We start from the raw sequence: 21,738 nt of genomic DNA, 5'->3' as shown, positions 1-21,738 counted from the left end.
ACTTTCTCAAAAAGCAAGTCAGCCAAGGTCACAGCCAGCATTTTCATGACAGCAAATAAGCCAGCCATTCCCAGAATGGCCGAGACCTTCAAAATCCAGAAACACAAAGTTTTGACTGTGATTCCCTGTCACACACCTGAAAATGGGTGCCACATAAAGAAAACCTTTTCAGATTTCTTGCTGAACACAGTCATTCTTCACAAGTCACCAGTGCATTCCTAAATCTAGATCCCCAGCTTCCCCTGTGCCTCACCAAGGATACAAATTACAGTCTGCCTGACTGTGCCAGCCCCATGACAGATCTGAGGCTTAGAGCCTGTAGGATGGTTTATTCACTGGAGATTTAAATACCTGCATAACTCCAAGTTACCGTAGTGAGAAGGCATAGACTAATTCTTGCTTTAAAACACCTTTAAAAATTGGCTTGAGGTATGATTGCTTTCCCAGGTAAAGAGCTGTAATCATATAGTGATCACCTGCAACAAGTAGGAGGGGACCATCCAAGGTCCCACCACAAATAGTCATAATTCTTGCTGGGAGGAACCCAACGAGCTTAATGGGTTTTAAGTCTGGTGCCTACAAACTACTTAAGCTCAAGTATTAAATATGAGCCAAGTAGGGTATAGTCTGTAAACTGCATATATAAATAATATAAATAACAGGTTTTTTTATCTGTTTCCTTACTGATAACATTTGTTTTACTCATTAGAGTCCAAAAAGTCAAAGTGGCCATTTGCCAAAAGAGGAGTTGTGAGTATTTTTATCATTTTATTTTTCCTTGCACTGATCTTGCTTTATTCCACAACTAACCTGGGTGAAAACAGGTTCTTGACTTTCTTGCCCTTGGAGAAAGGCAGCCAGCAGGTGAGCTGAACTCAGAGCTCTCAGCCCACCCTGGGACTGCTTGCACAATAATCTGCAATGAAGATTGGGTGGCTCCAGAGCTGCCGCTGCATGTGATGCACAAGAAAACACAGCCACTGCTCCCCATCCCTGTGGGTGGTGGGAGGAGAGGTGTCCTTGGCAGCAAGAGGACAGAGTGGGATGGGTTGTCATTCAGGGGTGGCAGCAGGCCCAGTGCATCTCCCTTGGTGAAGGCAGCACAAGGTCGACAAATCACTTGCATGGTTGCTTTGACCATTGTGTATCCTGTGTTTTCTGCATGCCTCAGGGCTTTGGAGAATGTGATGAACTCCCACTCATGTGGAAGGGATCTAAGCTTTACCTATAAAATAGCATTCCAGGACACTTTCTTAGACCTTTCCTGTCCTCATGGGTGCCCTCACACTCCACTGAAAGCACAACTCGGGGAATTTCCTTGTCTAATACAACTCTTGTCTTTTCCATTGATGAAAACTTTCTCTTACTAAGGTATCTGAATTTCTTTTCTGTGTACTGTTCAGCATTCAAAAAATTATTTACAAGCATCTTGATAACTTTTTCTCCCTAAGCATGTAATTAAGAACAGTCCCTTCCCAGTATTTTTTGCATTTTATCAAATAGTTTGTGCATACAGAACCAATGCAAGTACTCAGGTTAATATGTACAAGAATTCCATCTTCATTTGATAGCAGTTTCATAGCATTTGAAGGAACATGATCTAAACCTGAGGATTTTTAAATTCAGCAAAATATTTTAAACCTGCAATAAAAAGCATTTGATATTTAGACAAAAGTGATTTTTAAGACTATTAAATGCCATAAAGTTTAATTCATGAAGATTCATTTGCTGGTACAGTGATTCAGTGTGCATATATATTAACTGCATTATTTTTTTCTGCTCCATTTCAATCTATCTTTCAAAATTAGGAGCTGAACTTAAACCCTAAGTTTCAAATATTTTAATCAAACACATATTTCAAAATTGGCTTGAGTTCAGTGCCCAAAGTTCAGGCAATAGAAATCCATGAAGTGGGAATATACTGTTCCAGAGAACAGATAAAACTTAGGCAAACACCTTATAACTCTGTGCCCACAGCACTAAATGAGAGTTCATAAATAATGTTTAAATTTTTTACAAGGCCTGAATAAACAAAGCTGAAACAAAAGCAATTGTTTTTATTTCATGGTCCCTCACACAAACTCCTGCTGCTCTTTTAGCTTTCTGAAAGCTCATTTTACACTGCACTACTCGGCAAATGATCAAGGAGCTTTTTCCATATGTAGCTCAAAAAATTAAAATAAATAAATAAACAAACACATAAATTTGTATAACTATGACAGGATTTCAACTATGAATCTGTTGTCCCCTATCTCTGACAGTGCTAAGGGAAGCAAAACATTTCATTTGTTCTGTCTTCCAAGGGCAGCTCATTGCCTGTTGCCATGCCAATGATTTCCCTGTCAAAGAATTGTGTATTATGTGAATAAGGTCTTACATGCCCAAACCTGATGCTTTTACACACCCCACCCACAGCTACAAAGAAACTTGCCGTCACTGCCTTGTCTCTGTGTAGAAGAGCCTGGAAAAATAAAGAAATCACTCATTTAAGGGCAAACTCCTTACGGATTAGGGCAAGGTTACAGAGCTGGGTACATTTCTTAACAGTCTTTAAAACACTGTATGAGTCAGGGTGGTTTTTTGTCATTCAACAGGGTAAAGACAAACAGAAGCAAGCATCTGATCTGGAAAATTGTCTTGCAACTCTTAAGATCATAGACTGCTGCACAGATGAATTCTTCTGCTTTAAGGTATCAAAATATTCATTATACTGTATCAAGGACACTTAAGGATGGAAGGATGGATTTTGTGTTCTTTATAAGCTAACATATCTCAGTTCATTAATCTGGATATGAGACCTTTCTGTTTTATTAATTCATAAGTATATGGTACATTTTTGTCATTTGAAATGGAGGGTCAGAGTAGGTTTGCAAGGGCCTTCAAAAACATGTGGATTTTGCCAGGATTCCGGGCTGCCCTAGACCAGGGAGGTACCACATTCAGAAAAAGGTATCAAGGCAACCCTCTCAGCAGCACCTACAGGTCTGGGAAAAGAAGCTACAGCATCAGAGAGAGGTCAAATGGGACACAGCCACCCCCATTACTGTGTTCAAAGGCAGTACATGGAGGTCAGTGCCAACAGCAAGGTATATATATATATATACACATCTGACTTTGGAACAAATCCATAATGTGATAGTAGCCACCATAGGACTAAACAAAACAATTTCCAAGTGACTATAAAGAGTGACTATAAAAACTTTGTCCTTTGGTACCTTGATTTTATCATCCAGAAAATAAGATACTGTCCACCCAAGAGCAGCACAACAGATCAAAATCCTTAGCATTTGCAAGCTGCCCACTAATTTTTGATACAACTTACCTAAACATAGACTATCCTGCTGTGTTACTTTCAAATTCTGTGTGTACATACTGTATTTTAGAGGAGAATGGCAGGTTTTAAAATATTTAAAGGAACTTTCAAGCCTTCAAAAGAAAAATCGCTAATACTGGTAGATGGTAGATTTTACACAGTAAATAGAACATAGATTCTTTTCATAAGGTCTGAGGAAGCTGATGCAACCAATGGCAGTTTTCTTTCTTCTTCAATCAATAGAGTAAATCTTGGCACGAATTTATGAATGAGCAACAAAGTGAGCAGAAAGATGCCAAGAGCCGGTTAGAAGTGAAAAAAGAAGCAGCAGTGTGGGAGCTTTTCACAAGTGAATGCACATACTTTCTGGATCATTTGCTGGTTCTCAAGATGGTAACGTCAGATTTCACTTCGCAAAAATAATGAAACGTTGTTTGTTCTGCTGTGATGGACACAAAGCCACCTGAAACTTCTCAGAGGTCCATGGGGGAATGAGCACCTGGCTTTTTCTCCCCCTTTGCCTGCTCATCCTGTTTCCATAGCTCCCTTTTCTGTCTCCATGCTGGTATCTCTTCTTCTGAACATCATTTTCCAGTGATGCAATCTAGTGCTTTGCCATTACCATCTGACTGCAGAGCTTTCCAGGATATTCAACTGATATTCCATTAGTCCTCTCACAAACACTGTACTGAAACCACACTCCAAATGTAATTTCTGTACTGGACTATCCCAATTGCTAATGTTGCTGGTGTGCAACACTATATTTGTCATTTAACTTCAGAGAGAGATGTGGTTAGATAATCCTGACTGGACCATGAAAACCTCAGAATTCAGCAAATCTGTAGTTTTAATGTTCCATGAAAACAAGTATATTTAAAACAACTCCTCACCCAAAAACTCTATATTACCTCAAATAAAGTGAATTTTAAGATCTTGAAATATGGACAGGAACATTAAACATGGTTAGAAGAATAGCTGCACTATTTATATTCACCATACATCAGAAGTTAATGTACCCCCTTAAAAGGATGGAAGCTTCCATATATATTGTCCTACCATTTTTCTCTTACTTGGCACAGACAATTTCTGATTTTTTATTAAGTCAAAGAAAAGAGATTTGTGAAACGCTTTCCATTTAGCTGAAAAGTTAGCCTGGACAATACAAGAGCTACTGCAAAATAAAGGAAATAAATAGAAGAGTAGGCTGAATTCCTCCTTGGTGGGACAAAACAGGAAGGCACAGAAAATAGGATAACAGGACCAGCTATTGGTTCAAGGTAGGAGAAGAGCATTCTTCTTTCTCTACACTTTATTTATAAATCTGAAAAGTTTAAAAAGTGGAATACTGGGAAGAAAGCTGATAACAGCAGGCATGCAGGCTCCTTGTGAGCCTGATGTAGGAACCCACAGACAAGCCTTAGCCAGCCCTGCATGGCCCACGAACGATGAACTGTTCAGTCCATGCCAGCTTCCCAAATTCTCCCACTACAGAATAAACCCATTGCATTTGGGTTACCAGTTTTAAAGGTACCTGGTTACTTCCAAGTATAGAAATATTCCACTGATTTTAATGAATCTCCACAGGGAGCTCTAAGACCACCATAAATCCACCACAAATTTAAGCTCTCAGGTAACCTGGTCATGGTAACTAAAGAATTACACAAGGCTAAGCAAACACTCTCACTAGCTATTCAGTCTTGGCACCTGGGTGATGGGTTTTTTTCATAACACTTTATACACACAAACAAAAAAAGTCTACTCAGTAACCTGTAAATTTTAAGCCCTTTTCAGATTTAGGTCAGATTCAGTACATCTCAATCAGCTTAGAAATATAAAATCTTAAACAGCCAATAAATACACACGCAGTTTTCACTCAATGCAGGTTAATAAAATAATCCAAAGAGATGAAAAACCTTCACAGAACCTCTACTTACCTTAATCCAAGAATATCTTTTTTTCCTCATAGTAACTCTAAACAATCTAGATAGAAGCAGATTCACGGGGTAGGAAGGAAAACATTTAGAAAGGTCACAGAAATGTGTAACTGTGACTCTGATGTTACTAAGTCCTTCACACAGGGATCTGCAGGGGGCTCATTTGCCCCTCTTCTGCCCAAGGGCACAGCAGGGACACAGCTGCCTCCATGGTAACCACAGAGAAACCCCAGAGACATCACTCATACCCTCTTATGCACAAAATTCAGTATTTAACCTTCAGGCAGATCAGGAAACTTCTCTCACAATGCCATCTTCTGCCCTCCCTAAACCAAATGATCCTTTCATAAGAATTTCAGTAAAAAAGGTTATTTTGGGGGGGGAAAAAAAAATTTATTGAATTGGCACAAACAGTAATTAACACGGATTTGTTTTGGTTTTAAAGATATTTATGAACACTCTAAAATACCTCCAGAGTAATGAATTTCTCTTGGACGTGGATTTGTGGAGACTTTTCGCAAACTTAGAGGAGTTAAACAAGGTAGGTAGAAAAAGAGAAAATGTTTCTCAGATCAGAAATTAATCAGCCCAATAAAAGAAGACAACAAACCAAAAGCTTGTATTCAGTTTCAATGCTTACATTTGGAACTTTTTTCATATAATTCATCTTTTCTTCTCTCTGTGGGATATCAGTGAGAGTCAAATATCATCAGCACAAATCATTCTCTTGTATCGCCAGCCAAAGATACATGACATTTTAAACATGGGAGAGAGCTCATTTGGCTGATCTTTCTGAAGAAAACTCAAGTTTGAGAGGAATTCTCATAAGCAGAAACCTTTTAAAAGGATTTGTGAGGAGAAACTACAATACAATCCTTGCAGCAAAACAGTAAGCATGGCAAAATAACTACATAACAAGTCCCTTTTTGCAAACAGATGGACACAAAGACTTTGCTGCCTGTTATGCCACTCCAAAAGAGCAAGCCCAAACAAAATGCTGACCCCCTCTCTCCAGCTGAGGTTTCCCTTGGCACAAATATAAGGATCTCTCCCACAGAGGCTGGATGTTCTGTGTTCATGTACTACTTACTCTGCATTGTCCAGAAGGAGGGAGGCCACAAGGCTTGGCTGTGATGTGCTCCAGCTCTTTGCTGCTTTTGGCCATTTGCTGGGAGACCATTTTCAGCCCCTGAAAGTTAAAAACCCCTAAGTCAAAAATAGCTTTCACATTGCTTTAGGAACAAAACAAAATTTCTTAGCTAGAGGGCCCTTTTACAGAACAAGTCACCCTTCATTGCAAAGTGAATTTTGGAAAGAACTCTGCAGCTGCCTTAATTGAATAACTACTCACAATCACATCACATGCCCTAAATTAGCTGTTGAGTTCCATTTATTTCCCTTACTGTAACTGCCTTGCCCTAACACTGAATTTCTCCCTTTTTAGCCAAAACAAGAAAATTGGGAAAGGCCTTCAAAGTAGGGACAATTAGCCAGAACTCAAACACAGGAGCAGGGCACTTCTGCTCAGTCACAGACCTCGCACCTGGTGAGCTGCTAAATGACCAACCAGTAGGTTTGGAGATACAAGGAAAAAGATTTTTAGCTGATAGGTTTCATCTTTGGCTATTGTGGACTAAGACTGTAAATGCAGGCAACAACTGGAGTTCAGCAGGTGTGTGGTTCTTGATTCTCTTGTTCAAAGAAGGGAGTGGGATATATATATATTTAAGTGTGTGTGTGTGTGTGTTTTCACTTAGCTTTGAGCTTGGCTGGAGTGGAGCTTGGTCATGTCTTGAGAAAATTATCCTAAAAAAAATCTTGCTTTGCTTTCTAATTTTGTTGTCCTTATTGATGAGGATAATAAATTATCATCTGTTATGCATATTTTAAATATTGATTAAATGTAGGAAAAATAATCTGCTCGCAATGCCTTTGGTGCCTTTTTTCATACATTTTACAGTATGCATATCTTCTCGACAGCAGTCTGAATCCATGAAAAAATGCATGCTGTAACATTGTAAAGGTGAAAATTAAAGAATAAGCATCATCCTATAAGCATCCTTGCCCCCATAAATACACCAAACAAAGCAGTCTGCAGTTACTGCAGTCTGTAGCAGTATCACAGGGGATTGATGTGCCCTTCTGGCCTAACATTTTGCCAACAACCTAGCCCAGTCATGAATTTTTGTGAAAACACAGTGTTCAGGATGAAAGTGTGGGCTTAAGAGCAGGCTTGCAGCCCTACCTGACTGAGAAGGTAGGCACTTTTGAATCCAGTATAAACATGTTAACTTACGGGGAATATGTGAGGTTTTGTGGTATTTTATGGATACTTCCTTCACTTTCAATTGTATGAAATAAACTCAAACCATGAAAGATGATGTCTTCCTCAAATGACCATGAAGTCTTCCTTAACTGTCACAGCTCTGTCATATGCAGTGTTTTCCAGCAGATACCCATTGTCATTTCTAATGTGAAAATTTTTAATGTTTAATGTTAAAAACAGCTGCTACTCTAAGAAAAGTTTAAGGGACTAGCTAATCTTGTTCCAAAGCCTTTGTCATCAGGCATTATCACAACATTGTCACTTATGTTGCATATGGTATTTGTATATATTTGTCTTAGCTTCTGACTAATTAAAGCATTCTGGGCATAATTCTGAAGACAATTCTGGGAATGTTAGAGATAAGTATAGGCACCCATTACACTTAGAGCTTTTAGGGAGGTCAGGGATGGAAAATAAAGTTGCTTTAATCTTAACTTTGGATTACTGATGCTATTTTTTTTTCCCCTTACTTAGATAAGTCTCAGTTTTCTGAAAATGTTTTTTGAAACTGTGAAGAAGCATGTCAGCAAGTCAAACTCTCCCATGGATTTCAGCTCCATACTCAGAACGGTAACTTAATTAGCAGTATTCTTGCTTTTAAAAACAGGAAGCAGACCATTTATCATGGCACACAGGTGCTCCAGAGCAATCAGGTCAGTCAAATCCATGCCATCTGTCCAGGCAATTTGGTCTCAGCCTCAGGTTGCTCCTATCAGGAGGATGATTTTATTTTTATTCATTGGCATGTTTGAAGCAGTCATGGAAAGGCGCTCTGTATGTAGAATCAAGTGTGGAAAGGTTTTCTCTTCCTGGGAAACAGCAGCCCAGACTCTGAGAAGACTTTTCTACTGGCAGAAGCAAGCTTCCCACTCTATGAAAGATGCTTCCCTGAGACCAGATCCCAGCCTGCCTCCTTCCACTCCTTCACACTGATCCTCCTTTACTCCAGACCCACAAGTGTTTATAATTGCTTAATTAAGAGCTCATTGGGACTGAAATTAGGCTTTGGCCTGTGTCTCTTAAGCAAGAGAGAGATGCAGCCACAGTTGTCCTACCACTGCCAAGCCCTGCCTCCTTTTTGGTCAGTCTGTGTGGTAAACAAGGCAGCTGTCTGAACAGCAGTCTACAGGAGCTCTAATTCCTGCTCAACTTCCCAGTGCTTATAAAGTTAGAAATATTAATGAAGACAGAAAAGCAACTGATTGACCAGAGCCTTCCTTACCAGTAGAGGCCATTAGAAAACTTCTGGAAAATAGTAAAAGACTCTACCTCAGTCTTGAGATTTTTAACAGAGAAATTAAGGCTAGAGCTTGGTTTCTTGCCACTGTGACCACTGACTTCAGGTGTTCTTATTGATAATGTTTGTGTAGTCAGGCAAAATCCCAGACAAAGCTGCCTTTTATCATGCATGACATTCAACATCTCCATGTAAATCAGGCTACTCTGTTATATTAAGAGCACACTCAGAAATAAAATACAATGCTACGTGAAGTCATCAAAGCTGTTTCAGAAATAGTTTCATCTTCAACTTCCATATGAATTTCACATAATTTATTTCTAATGAGAACAAAGTCTAAGAATGTGTCACACCTCTGCAGAGCTGTTAAAACTCCTATGCATCACTGAAGTATTGTGGCATTTTTACTACAGTTTTCTTGCTGTTTTAACTGCCCTTGACTTTTTTAATTTCCTCTTTCCCCATTTTCCTAGGTAAAGAGAAATCTCAGATAAAATGAACATTACAAACCCAAAACTCCTGTTTCTTCCTTTGTCATATTTTTCTTTCTTGATAAATTTCCAAACCTTTTCTGCAGTTTTTCCAGGGTGACCTCTGCCAGACACACCAGATTTATTGCCTTAATTATACCTCTGCTGTCTTCTACTTGGAAAAACTGAGACAGAGAGAAGATTTTGGCATCTACCTGAAGGTAAAGTGATGGTTTTGTTGTTGTTATTGCTCTTCTTGTTGTTGCAGTCTTCAGCCTTCCTACCTTATGACAGGATTTTAACAGCAAATTAGGAATGTTCATGAGAAGCAAAACTGTGTAGATAGCATTTAACATGGATTTTTTGAACTGCAGAGCCTATCACTGACTGCAAGTCACCCTTCTGGGTGTATGTGTGAAAGTCCTTACTTGTAATTTAGAACAGATAAGAGGGGGAAAAGCTAGGCTGCATTTTTGCAGGCAGAAAATACAATCTACTAGACTCTTTCATATGTTTTCCACATAATCTCTTGCCTCAGAGAACTCCACCTTAACAAAGTGAAATGATTACAGGGAAAAAAAAAAAAGACACAAAAATCAATTTCAAATGTTTTACTTCAGCATCAAAACAATCCCAGTAAGGGAGAATTTACCTCCCTCTAAGGCTGTAAAGAGCTATCAGTGGACTCTTTATCAAGTTGCAGCACTAGAGCAGGTTCTGTATTTGCTGACACTGCACCTGCCTGAAGCACCAACTCCACCAGTGCAGTGTGGGGGATCTCAGGCTCTGCTCTTTCTGGCATTGTTAGCAGACCAGTGTGCCACCTAAATAATTAAGATTAATTTTCAATATTTCAGGCTTAGAAAGAGAAATCTGAAGTAGTGGGCTTTCTCACAGGCAGCCCAAAACTGGAAGGACGTCTTTTTGCGCCAGGCAAGCTCTGCAGCTTGGGCCTTGGAGTTTCACATTGCTTGCTCCCTGACAAGGATTTCATACATTCACACCTAGGAAAAATGTTCCCTAGTAAGTAGCAGTGACACTAAAATATAAGGTGGCTTTCAAATCTAACTCAGGTTAACTTTCTCAGGTCTTCCTGAGGAAATTAAAACAGCAGATAAATAAGAGCCCTACTTGATATGATAGCATGGAATGGTAAGCAGCAATGCAGAAGGTGAATCTGGAGGGACAATGCAATTCCCCCTGTAGAGAGCTGTCCTTGTCTTGGCTGGGATAGTGTTAATTTTGTTCCTAGTAGCTGGTATAGTGTTGTGGTTTGAATTTAAGATGAGCGTAATGTTGATAACCCACTGATGTTTACTTGTTGCTAAGCAGTTTGCATTAAATCGAGGACTTTTCTGTCTCTCACCTCCACCAGCGAGGACTCTGGTGGGCACAAGAAGTTGGGAGGGGACACAGCCAAAACAGGTGGCCCCAACGGGCCCAAGGGGTATTCCATACCATATGGAGTCATGCTCAGTATATAAACTAGAGGGAAGACTGGTTCGGCATTGACCAGTGGGTGGTGAGCATTGTGCACCACTTGTTTTGTATGTCCTGTTATGTTTTCCCCTTCTGTTTTTATTCTGCCTTTATCTCAAACTCCAAACTTTACTTTTTATTTCCCATTTCTCTTCCCCATCCCACAGGAAGGAGTGAAGGATGAACGAGTGGCTGTGTTGTTTAGATACTTGCTGGGTTAAACTATGACAAGATCCTTTATACTGCCCTTGTTTCACTGAGTGAGAAACTCATCTTTCATTAGTCCCTGTCTCATTACAGTCAGCTAATGATGCAGAAAACTGTTTGCTACCTCCTAGCCAGAAGGAAGCTGAAGCCTAAGGCAGATTTTCTTTGTCTTCAGCAGTGGTGTGAACAAAATGAACAGTGCAAGAGGTTGCATCTGCCAGAGCTGCTGGTTGCTCCTCTGCATCGACTGACACGGTATCCCCTCCTCCTCAACAACATCTGGAAGAGGAGCACTGATGAAACAGAGAAGAGTTTTATCCAGTCACTTAAAGAGAAGGTGGAAAAATCTATAAGTAAGTAACAAAGGTTAAAAATCAAGTATGCAGTTACAAATTAGAAAGTTACATGGCTTTTTTGTGCGTGTCTTTTGAAGTGTGAATTGGTCAAGTGTCTCCTGAGAAAAGTAACAAAGATGTGTGTGCCTTTCTACAGTCCTGACCCTCATTCTGTAGGGAATGATTTGGGCCACCTTGTGCTGTCAAAGCCTCTCAGAGAAATGTCACAGGACTCCCAAATAAGTGAGTCACTTGTATTTTCTCAGAATCATCTGCAGTGACAGGCAAACAATTATAATCAGATCTCAAATTGGAACATATCAAGAAAGATCTCAAACAAAGAAGTCTTTCAGTTGGATTTATGTCTAAGGAGGATTTTTTTTAGGGCTGATCCTTAATAGGATAGATTTGCACTCACAAGGGGAATATTATGTCCCTGACCTTTCATTAATGACAGAGTCCTACTATGTAAAGTTGTCTCAGTTACATATTTTCTCTAGCTATTGCAGAAAACAAATGGATGGTCTGAATATTATTTTTTCCCCTGCATTTTCTTTTAAATATTTGTATATTTAACATATATAAGGACAGCAGTTTTAGGTGTGGCCCCAAAAGACCATTGGATGTCTGGAGAGTATTACTGGCAGAATAAATAGGTCCTTCCAGAAATTAGACACTTCTGGATCAAGGAAACCAAAGATAGAAGGGTGACCCCTCTTTAGTCACAAACACCTGACAAAGATCTGCCTTCATTCTTTGATCAGTGAACCAGTAACACAAAGAACAGTTGTAGTCCAAGCACTCCCCTTCTGGTGGGGAGGTATGTGTCTGAAACCATTATCTGCAATATCACTCCACCCAAAGACTTGAAATTTAAATTGCAGGTCCATTAAAGCTTTCCCCATAATGGCCTTGAATCAGCAAAGACACAGTCCCCATTTTTTCACATTTTGAAGGACCCCTACCTCAGTCACTTCTGGCAACACTTCCTCTGAAATTAATTCTCATTAATTTCAACAGTATTTTTATCAAGCTGTATATAATGAAAATTATTTTTCTCTCACTATACCAGACAGTTTAGAATGAAAGGACTTTTTTTGAAGACATTTTTAAGATTGCAGTTTAATTGAGTTTTATATGAATTCCTGCTCCCCAGACAGATTAGTAAACACAACCTTTTTATTTAGCAGTGAATTTAAGCGTCTTTGAATGCATTAATTGAAATTCTGTCCCTGCTGATCTAAGTAGAGTTTATGCATTTTTTACAATGAGATCAAGATTTCATCTGGGGCCTCACATGTGAAGTACTTGATCTTTCACTGGAGAAAATCAGTATTCAGCATCTTCTAGAAACAGGACTGCTTTTGTCAGCCCTGGCAGTAACTGGTGTTTCACACATTTCAGGGGATCTGGAAGGTAAAGTCAAGTGGTTGGACAACTTTCAGAAGTTCAGGCAGCTGCAAGAGGTCATAATTTGGCCTCAGGTCTGGGATCGTGACAAAAGGTTCTTTGTCCCAGAGGTAAGCAGATTTTAAAGGGCGCTTTTTTTTCTTTTTCTTTTTTTTTTCTTTTCTAGAGGAGGTATTAGTTTCCTATCTGTCCTCATAGTGTGGTCTAAATTTGGCTGGTTGTCTGTATTCTAGTTAGTGGGGATGGCTCTGCTCTAACAGGAGCAGCTGCAGCCTGGGCACTGCAGCTGAACATACACAGGGCCTTGGAAGGCAGCATGGGTTGCTTTCAGTCAGCTTCCAAGAGAGGGCAGTGATACACAGTCCAGGAGGACTCTACCATACTTGCTTTTAGGGGACAGAATGAAATGGAACAGATGTAAGTATTACCAGCATTTGACAAAGTAGAAATTATTTGCCTCTTTCACTTCTCAAGCTGAGCCAAAGAACTTTCCATTTACACTTAAATTACGTTACAAAACCTTACACAGCATACCTGGGTGTGCACATTTCTGCTGCAGTTACCCCGTTACCCAGACAGACTTTAATCAGCACTATGGTAACATCATCAAGTGGGTCTCATCTCAAGGATTATGTCTGTTCACGGCTGCAAGCACTATTGAACTCAATTTGGAAAAGTAAAACCCAGATTAACATTTCAAAAGCATAAACACATTTAAGCAATAGCACTGCTGTAGAAACACAGGCATGTTCAGTTATCAGCTGTGTGATGTACTTAGCCTGAGGTAAGAACACACATATGCTCATCTTGTTTAGCTGCTGGTTGCCTTCCAGTTCATCATCCATTATGCATGATTTCCCTTTTTTTTTTTCTCTCTCTTTTTGGGTCAAGTGTTTGAAGCAAAACTTAAGAGAAAACAGCAGTGAGAACATTTTGTCTTCAGCAAACAGACTTCTCCTTCATGAAGGGAGGCTGATGCTAGCAGGTAATGTCCCTGAATCTCCTGGTGTCCAGAGATGGCTTAACAGAATTATACATTGTTATGGCAGGTCCATAATGAACCTCTGCAACAGCATTTGGGCAGGTGCAGGAAAGGAAAAGCAACTGTATAGTTTATCAGAGAGAGACTTAAGATACAGCCAAGCTGCCAATAGGATGAGTAGTCTGTATGATTGTTTATTGTCCTTTTCCTTGGCAAGCAAGTAGCAGTTTTATCAGAATGAGGTAGCTGCTACAAGGTGCAAATTTAGTAGCCAGAATGACTGAGATGTAGGATTTAGTGCATTTGAGAACGCAGACTGGAGGATGAGTAGTCGTGAACTATATGGGAAACAAGGCTTCTTTGTTAAAAGCATTCTGTAAGGTGCAGTGATTCATAGATGTGCCTCATCTTAGAAGCAGCAATTCCTTCAAATAATCACACCATAAAACTGATTTTTTTTTTGGTTTTCCTTCTTAGAAAGCACAAGACTCCTTGACGTCTATCTCTTTTTATTTGATGATTTCCTACTGATTACCAAAATTAAACGTAACAAAAAGGTAATAATGTCTACAGATATATATGGTTGCAGTTGTTATATTTTTAGATTTTGGATGGATTTTGAATGTACTTTGGAAGATTGATCTAATGATAAAAATACAAGATGACTAATCATCATGAAGAACAGCTGATACTTCCTTATGCAACTAGCAAACCATAACACTGATTCAAAAGCCTGCTTCTAGGCTCAGTATGGTACAGCAACACTATTACAGGCAGAATTTACATTACTAGACCTTAATATCTTCCTGATGTTGTTCTGATGTGCTGGATTCATAAAGCTCAGAAAAGTTACAGGAATGTAAGACTTTTTCTAATAGTCCCTGCAACCTGAATTTTTTTTTATCCCAGAGATATCAGAAAGAAGAAAAAAATTAAGTAAAAAAAAACCAAAAAAAAACCCAAAAAACAGTGAAAGGTTAAAATGATGGAAGATTGTCTATGCCGCTTGTTGAACTCTCTTTGTCTTGATTTCCCCAAGTTTAAAATCAGGATATGACTCCTTTTAAGAAAATGTTTCTTGATGAATGATGTTATAGAGTTCTATAGATGATAAATATCTTTATTTAGACGCCAACAGAAAAACTGGATGACCTGAAATTCCTAAAGCTTCAGTGTAGGAGTGCATTTAGCTAATTAAGTTTATGAAACTGATGTAAACTGAGTCTAAATGAACCTGTGATAAATCTCCTAGGTTTGTTGTTTGTTTGTTTGTTTAAGAAGCAGGTGTTCTGCTTTAGAGAGAAAGGAGATAGAGAAAGCATGCAGTGACAGGTTTTAGACTAGCAGCACCATCCCTTAGCAATGCGTCTGGTGAAGGAAGCAGAAATTCAAGGGATCTGGTACTCTTAGGCAAATCTCTTTGAGGGTTGTCCCATGTACATGTGTTGATGAAACTTCTGTGAAGGGCTGCAACTCATCTGGAGCTCCAGGAATTCTGTCTTGTGCATATCTGTGAGGGGAGATGAGGAAACTTACCCCCAAGGAATGGAGGTAAAAACCTGCTATTAAAATAAGGAGGAAAGGGGGGAAAAATACTTTTGGAATGTCTATCTTCTGCTTGTGGCCTTGTATTGTGCTTCTTTTGTGGCTCTTTAATGTGAAGTGTGACCTTGCAGGAGAGCTCCAGGTACCAGCCAGTTTTTATAAGATTCCTCAGGAAAACAAGCTGTCTCTGTATCTTTCATAATAGAAAACACATTTAGAGCAAATTTAGAATTGTTTAGCGCCTATACTTCATGAGCAGATAGCAGACAACCTGCTAACCAACTTCATTTTCTATTCCCAGAAATATGGAGGCTCAGACACCAGCTTAATCCCTGTCTGTCCTTCCCTCACTCCTGAGCTGCAGTCCTTCATAAGAGAGGGGGGATTTTGCACAGTCCTAGACCAGCCCATCCCACTAGACAGACTTGTACTGAAAAATGTTGAACCCATCCAAGTTACAGGTATGTGCCTGCATTGAATGCCTTCATAAACCCCATGTCAGTGCACTGTGTGTGCGGTAGCATAAGGAGAAGCTGCTGTTTGCCCACAAACCACCCCCAGATGCCTGGAGTGCAAACACTGGTGCCTCAGCACTGCCTGGCTTCACAGCTCTGCTCCTGTGAGGCATGAGCTGCTGCCTCAGACTTCACAGCCCCTGCTGCCAGCAGTGACTCACACACCAGTGACAGTCACATATTATCCATTCACCCCAAAGGAGGTATCAAGACTCCTACTACAAGCCAAGTATTCCCTCATCCTAACTGTCCTAATACATTCTATCAAAGCCTGGGCATCTTTCCCAAGAACATTTTCAGTTCCATACTAGTTGTGCATTTTTTCAGCTGCACCACAGCATTGTTCTCCTGGGTGTCCTCCCACCTACAATGCAGCCATGCTCAAGGAAGCTGGAGAAGAGATTTACCTCCTGCTACAGCTCCTACTCACAGCCCCACCAGCTCTTGAGAGGATGGAATCACCCACCGTACAAGTGCTTCCTTGCTCTCAGACATCCAAACGCGTCACTGGGGAATACGCCTCCTATCCCTGCTGCTGTGCAGCTGGGTGTGGAGTGAAAGAGAACCACAGGGAATGAACAGCCTTACCCTGCCAAAACAAGGTTCCTGAAGCCACCAAATCAGGTTTTGGGTCAGGGAGCAGGCATGAAACATCAGGCCTTGCCTTGGTCTCAGCAGCAGACTCTCACACCTCACTTTAGTGGTGAATGGTGCCACGTGTAGTTGGTGTTCCCCAACACTAGTGACGTTCCCCAGGGCTCAGTATTGGTACTGGTCCTGTTTAACACCTTTAGAAAAGACCTGTATGAGGAGAGTGAGGCAACCCTTAGTTCATGGATGGCATTGATTTGGGTGGGAATGTTGATCCACCGGGAGGTAGGAAGGCTCTGCAGAGGGATCTAGACAGGCTGCATTGATGGACTGAGGCCAACTGCATGAGATTCAATAAGGTGAAGTGCTGTGTGCTGCACTTCAGTCACAACACCACCATGCAGCATTATGATCTTGGGGAAGAGCAGCTGGAAAGGACCTGGAGCTGCTGGTTGACAGCAAACTGAACATGAGCCAGCATGTGCTCTGGTGGCCATGCAGCCCAACAGCATCCTGGCCTGTATGAGCAATAATGTGGCCAGCAGGACTAGGGAAGAGATCTGCACTTGGCCATGGTCAGGCCACACCACAGACAGACACTGTGTCCAGCTGTGGGCCACTCACTACAAGAAGGACATTGAGAATGTAGTGTGTCCAGAGAAGACCAGTGAACCTAGGGAAGGGTCTCAAGAGTAATTTCTAAAAGGAGTGGCTGAGGAATCTGGGGGTGTTTACCCTGGAGAAAAGGAGTGACATCTTCACTCCCTAAAGTCACCTGAAATGAGGCTGTAGCCAGGTTGGGGGCAGCCTCTATTCCCAGGCAACCAGCAATGACACAAAAGGAAATGGCCCTAAGCTGCACTAGGAGTTTAGGTTGGACACCCGGAATTTTTTCACAGAAAGGGTGGTTAAGGATTAGAACAGGCTGCCCAGGAAGGTGGTAGAGTCAGCACCCCTGAAAGTGTTCAAGAAATGACTGGAGGTGGTGCTTAGTGCTGTGGTCTAGCTGACATGGTAGTTAGTGTGTTCAGTCAGAGGTTGGACTCAAAGACTATGGAGGTCTTTTCAAGCCTTAATGATTCAGTCTAACACTGCCAAGATAACAGGAGCCTCCTATATCAAAGAGAATGAAAAGAAATACAAATCTCTGGGCTCCAGGGTCATCCTAATCCTAAAGACCAAGAGGAAAACCTTAGGGAGCTACAGTGCTCTGTGAGAAAGCAACAGATATGGAAAATAAACCTAGAGTCTGTAAAATTTATAACTTTAAAATACATTCACACTATTTAGCATTCAGCATCAATGCTGAGGGGATATAAAGGTAGGCAATAAAAGGCAAATTACTAAAGACAAGATAAGAGGATGAACATAAAGAATGGTAATCTTTTTTTAAACATGTTCCAGGCACTGTCTTCCTGCCTTGTTAGACCCCCTACCAAACCAACAGAAACAGGGCAAATGTATCAGCCACCTCTTGGCTGCAGGGTGGTGGGGAGGGCAGCACCACATCATGCGTAAGCCCAGGCTGAATGCAAGGCCAACAGCTCCTGGGCACTGGGAGAAGACAGTGCAGACATCCTCCAGTTTGTGCCTAATAGATTGACCATAAAAACCATAATGGAAATGGAAATGATATTTTTGGATTTTTTTTTTTCCCCAAGCCAGCATTTCCCATTAGAGATTCCTAACCAGGGTCTTTCTAATCTTTATGATCCAGCTGCAATCATCATAATAGAAAAATCTGTCTTCTGCATTCCAGCCTAGGCTCTGTCCACTGGGTATGACCTTTCCCTGAACCCTCATCCTTGTTGCTTCTCTCCCATATATTCTTACCAGCTTTATTACAGCTGTAGCCATGGCAGTCTCTGTTACTCACTTGTAGTCTTATAACACCCTGGAAGCCCCATGCTAATACAGGACCCCTTGGGGTGAGGTACAATAAAAACAGTGAGAAAAATTACCATAGGGAGATTGCAGTTCAGATTCCCACATTCTGTGTAAAACAACAAGCAAACATTCCAATGTCAACAGAAAATGTCCCTTTGCAGGAGAAAAAAAATATATTTAATATTGTCTGGAATGTGTGACCTTGGGGAATGTTGCCAATATATCTGCAGTCTCAAAGAGACTTTTATTACTGGTGGCACTAAAAGATTAGTAAGCATGTTCTCAGAAAGGTCATGTGATCCATCACATTAATCAAAAATGAAATCCTGGGTTTTGATCTAGCAAGTACTTTTGCATCTGATAGTTTGCTGAGGATTGACATCACTTTGAAAATAAACAAAGCTCAATGCAAGTACTTGAAAAAAAATATATGTTGCAATATCCTAGAAATACTCTTTTGGCAGCAGGCAGGAGGCTGATAATTATGTAGGATAATTCTTGTCCAAAGCTTTCTATGCATTAGTGAAAGGATAGAAGATAAAATGGTGTGTCCATAACAACAGGAAGGTGCCCTAAATGCAGAACTATCTGCAAACACCATGACCTTGTACAAGAGATGTAACTTTGCATGTAAATATAATAGTAGGAACCCAGCTCTGAAGGTTGCAAGCAGCAACATACTTTCTGATTAGAAAATCACTAACTTGAGCCCCACTTTTATTCCAGATGTGTGACATTGGTTTTACTTTGTCCCCTTGCAGAGTAAAGTACGACATGATGCTCACCTTCAGAACAAAAGTTTGTAGGAAACAGAGGCAACATGCCTAGCTGCAGCAGCCAACCAGGGCATCCCCAGGAGCACAAGCTCAGGCACATGCCCAGGGAGAACCCAAAGGCAACACCAGCCTGAGTGCAGCCACTTCTCCATGTGCCAGCCATCATATGGACTTACTTAAATAAAATAAAAATGGGACCTCTCTTTTTAATCGTTGATACTTGTTTTTCTCTAACTTCACTTATGATTTAGGCCACTTTGAAGGGAAATATTTCTTAATGATCCTCAGGCAGACTCAAAAGCTTCTTAGCTGCACCATGATGAAGCAATTAAAAATAAAAAAAAAACGAAGTAGAATTAAAGTTTTGAAAAAAGAAATCTTCCTACACAACAAAATTAACTTACCCTATGAGGTGCAACTACCCTTTTAGAAATAGAAAAGATGCATACATATATCATTTCTTCTATCATAATCAATGTGATATAAAATTGGTCTGATGGTTGTATGAGGTGCATTTAGATCACTTTTTTACATTTTCCCACAGTCTTCAGCCTGAGAAATGCTTTTCTAATTCAGCATGAGAACAGGTATCAACAGTGCATAGCAGTCTTCTTGCTACAAGCTCAGACAGAAACTGCCAAGGTAGGTAACACATCTCTTTTTTTCTTCTCTAATTACACAACTATGCTTCCCCTGAAGGAGAGTGGCAGCCTAAAAGTGGTCATGCTGTGATAAGAATCTCTTACAGTTGTGACACTTGACCAAAACTAAATCAAAACAAAATAACACACCAGTGCTCTGGCTCAGATATTTGTTACAGAATTTTTGTTGCTGAACATGTTCCAGTTTTCTATCAGGGTTGATAGCAGGTCATATTCTTGTTGAAAAACATTATCAATTCTGATTGGTAAAAAAAAAAAATAGATCCATTTCTTGAGTCACAGAAGATGGTCAGCCCCTCCAAAGAAGTCAACATCAAAACAACCCCCCCCAAACCCAACTCACATGCAGTAGTACTCAGATCAGAAAATGTCTCATGCTCATCTATTCACAACATGTATTTCGCAATTTCAGACTGAACAGAAGGTATGATTAATTCCACTGTTATATAAATTTACCCCTCATTTTCACACCATGACACATTTCTAGTAACAGCACTGCATGTAACATCTGAAAGTGTGTCAGGCACTGTGCAGTATTTTGCTTTCTCATGTAAGCTGAATTCCCGTCTCTAATACCTAATGCACAGAAATGTGACCACCACTAATACAAATTCTTACAAGTAAATGGTGGCAGACTTTTTCTAAGAGAAACATTGAGTGGATTCTTTCCATTTTTAAGTCACTGGCTGCTACTTGGAATAGCTATCCACTCAGGTCATTACTTTCTCCTGTTACTGAAATATGACCTTCCCTTTCTAAAACTGCCTTCATACCACAGCTACCATTTTCTCAATGTCATAGAATCATAGAATAGTTTGGGTTGAAATGGCCCTTTAAAGGTTTTAGTCCAAAGGAAAAATCCTTTTAAGTTTAGTCCAGTGCCTAATCATAGCAATTCAGAGACAACTCAACTTCTGTGACCAGATTATCTGGACTAGCAGAGAGAAGGAAGTCATATATTTGAAATTCTCTCTCCATCACCCCTGTCCTCATACTTGGACGACAGAAAACATATACCTGAATGCTGTCAGCATGGTAATAGAAACTTAAATTCAGTTGGCAGCACATGGCAGATCTTGGAAGGGGACAGAACTTGTGATGCTGATAGGACTGGAGCTGTCTTAAAAAGAAGAATGAGGAGCCCAAACTGCAAGGACAGCATTAAGCTAATTCATAAACATTGCACAGAAAAGGGGTGAAATAGCCTGCAACAAACTACACCACTGCAAGCAGAGCATTAAAATCCTACCTTCCAACCAATAATGGAAATACTCACTGGAAATCCCTGGCCCCAGACAGAGATTCTAGTAGCATATAGTGGCCTGAATAACTGGGAGAGTCTCAGTTGTGGGATAATTCATGTTTTCTTCAGCAATTATGAGCACAAGCCTAAAGAGAGGCTAAATAAAACTAAAGGCTCTAGATATTTATGCATATAACTTACTGGAAATTTTTTAGATTGTCTTGGTTTACAAACATTTTTTCTTGTTACAGAAAGCATGGATGTCACAGATAGAAACAGCAATCTCCAATTACACCACACAACATCAAACCAAGAAAAGCACTGCTTTCTGCTTCCCTACTGAATCCTCTGAAATTTAATAATGTCAGCACTGCTCTGACAGAGCCAGTGGAAGACTATTGTGGTGATAATATGGCTATTTCTTTCAAAATGCCTTAGGTCTCTGAAGCTACCAGATTTCTGACTTGACAAAAATATGGCGCATAGACAACACCAAGTCAGAATAAATTGGAGGAGGGGAATGAAGCATGCAACAGATGTATCACTTTGTTTCACCTAGGGAAGGCTCTTGCCACTTGCCACAATTTAATAGAGACTGTCATTTGCTAGAAAGCATGACAGGGAAAAAAAACCCTGGGTTGGTAAGGACAACTCATTCACCAGAGAAGTTTAGAAGGGTTATTGCATCATTCAAACTGTATTAATAAATTCCATTAAATTAGAATTGTGTAGCCATAGCTCCTGATATTTATGTGTCTCTACCCACTACCCTATAATATCATGAGATGGTTTTTACATTAATACTAAGCCTGTGTGTGTATCTATT

General features: G+C 40.2%; 1 protein-coding gene across 1 annotated transcript in view; it reads left to right on the top strand.

The window, feature by feature from the left end:
* Positions 1 to 21,719, top strand: part of PLEKHG7 (pleckstrin homology and RhoGEF domain containing G7) — a 29,002-nt gene extending 7,283 nt beyond the window's left edge. Inside the window, exons 4-16 of the mRNA XM_023933305.2 lie at positions 710 to 750; positions 2,595 to 2,690; positions 3,557 to 3,706; positions 5,693 to 5,788; positions 8,048 to 8,143; positions 9,388 to 9,501; positions 11,145 to 11,319; positions 12,706 to 12,821; positions 13,603 to 13,696; positions 14,171 to 14,250; positions 15,540 to 15,699; positions 19,552 to 19,649; positions 21,164 to 21,719. Of these exons, the coding sequence (XP_023789073.2) occupies positions 710 to 750; positions 2,595 to 2,690; positions 3,557 to 3,706; positions 5,693 to 5,788; positions 8,048 to 8,143; positions 9,388 to 9,501; positions 11,145 to 11,319; positions 12,706 to 12,821; positions 13,603 to 13,696; positions 14,171 to 14,250; positions 15,540 to 15,699; positions 19,552 to 19,649; positions 21,164 to 21,271 (1,424 nt within the window). The 3' untranslated portion in view covers positions 21,272 to 21,719. The remainder of the gene's footprint in view (positions 1 to 709; positions 751 to 2,594; positions 2,691 to 3,556; positions 3,707 to 5,692; positions 5,789 to 8,047; positions 8,144 to 9,387; positions 9,502 to 11,144; positions 11,320 to 12,705; positions 12,822 to 13,602; positions 13,697 to 14,170; positions 14,251 to 15,539; positions 15,700 to 19,551; positions 19,650 to 21,163) is intronic.
* The last annotated feature ends 19 nt before the right edge of the window (positions 21,720 to 21,738 follow it).

The sequence above is a fragment of the Cyanistes caeruleus genome, chromosome 4 (assembly GCF_971803275.1).
Source record: "Cyanistes caeruleus chromosome 4, bCyaCae1.hap1.1, whole genome shotgun sequence".
Taxonomy (NCBI): Eukaryota; Metazoa; Chordata; class Aves; order Passeriformes; family Paridae; genus Cyanistes; species Cyanistes caeruleus.
The sequence above is the reverse complement of the archived record's forward strand: the minus strand, read 5'-3'. Positions and strand labels throughout refer to the sequence as shown.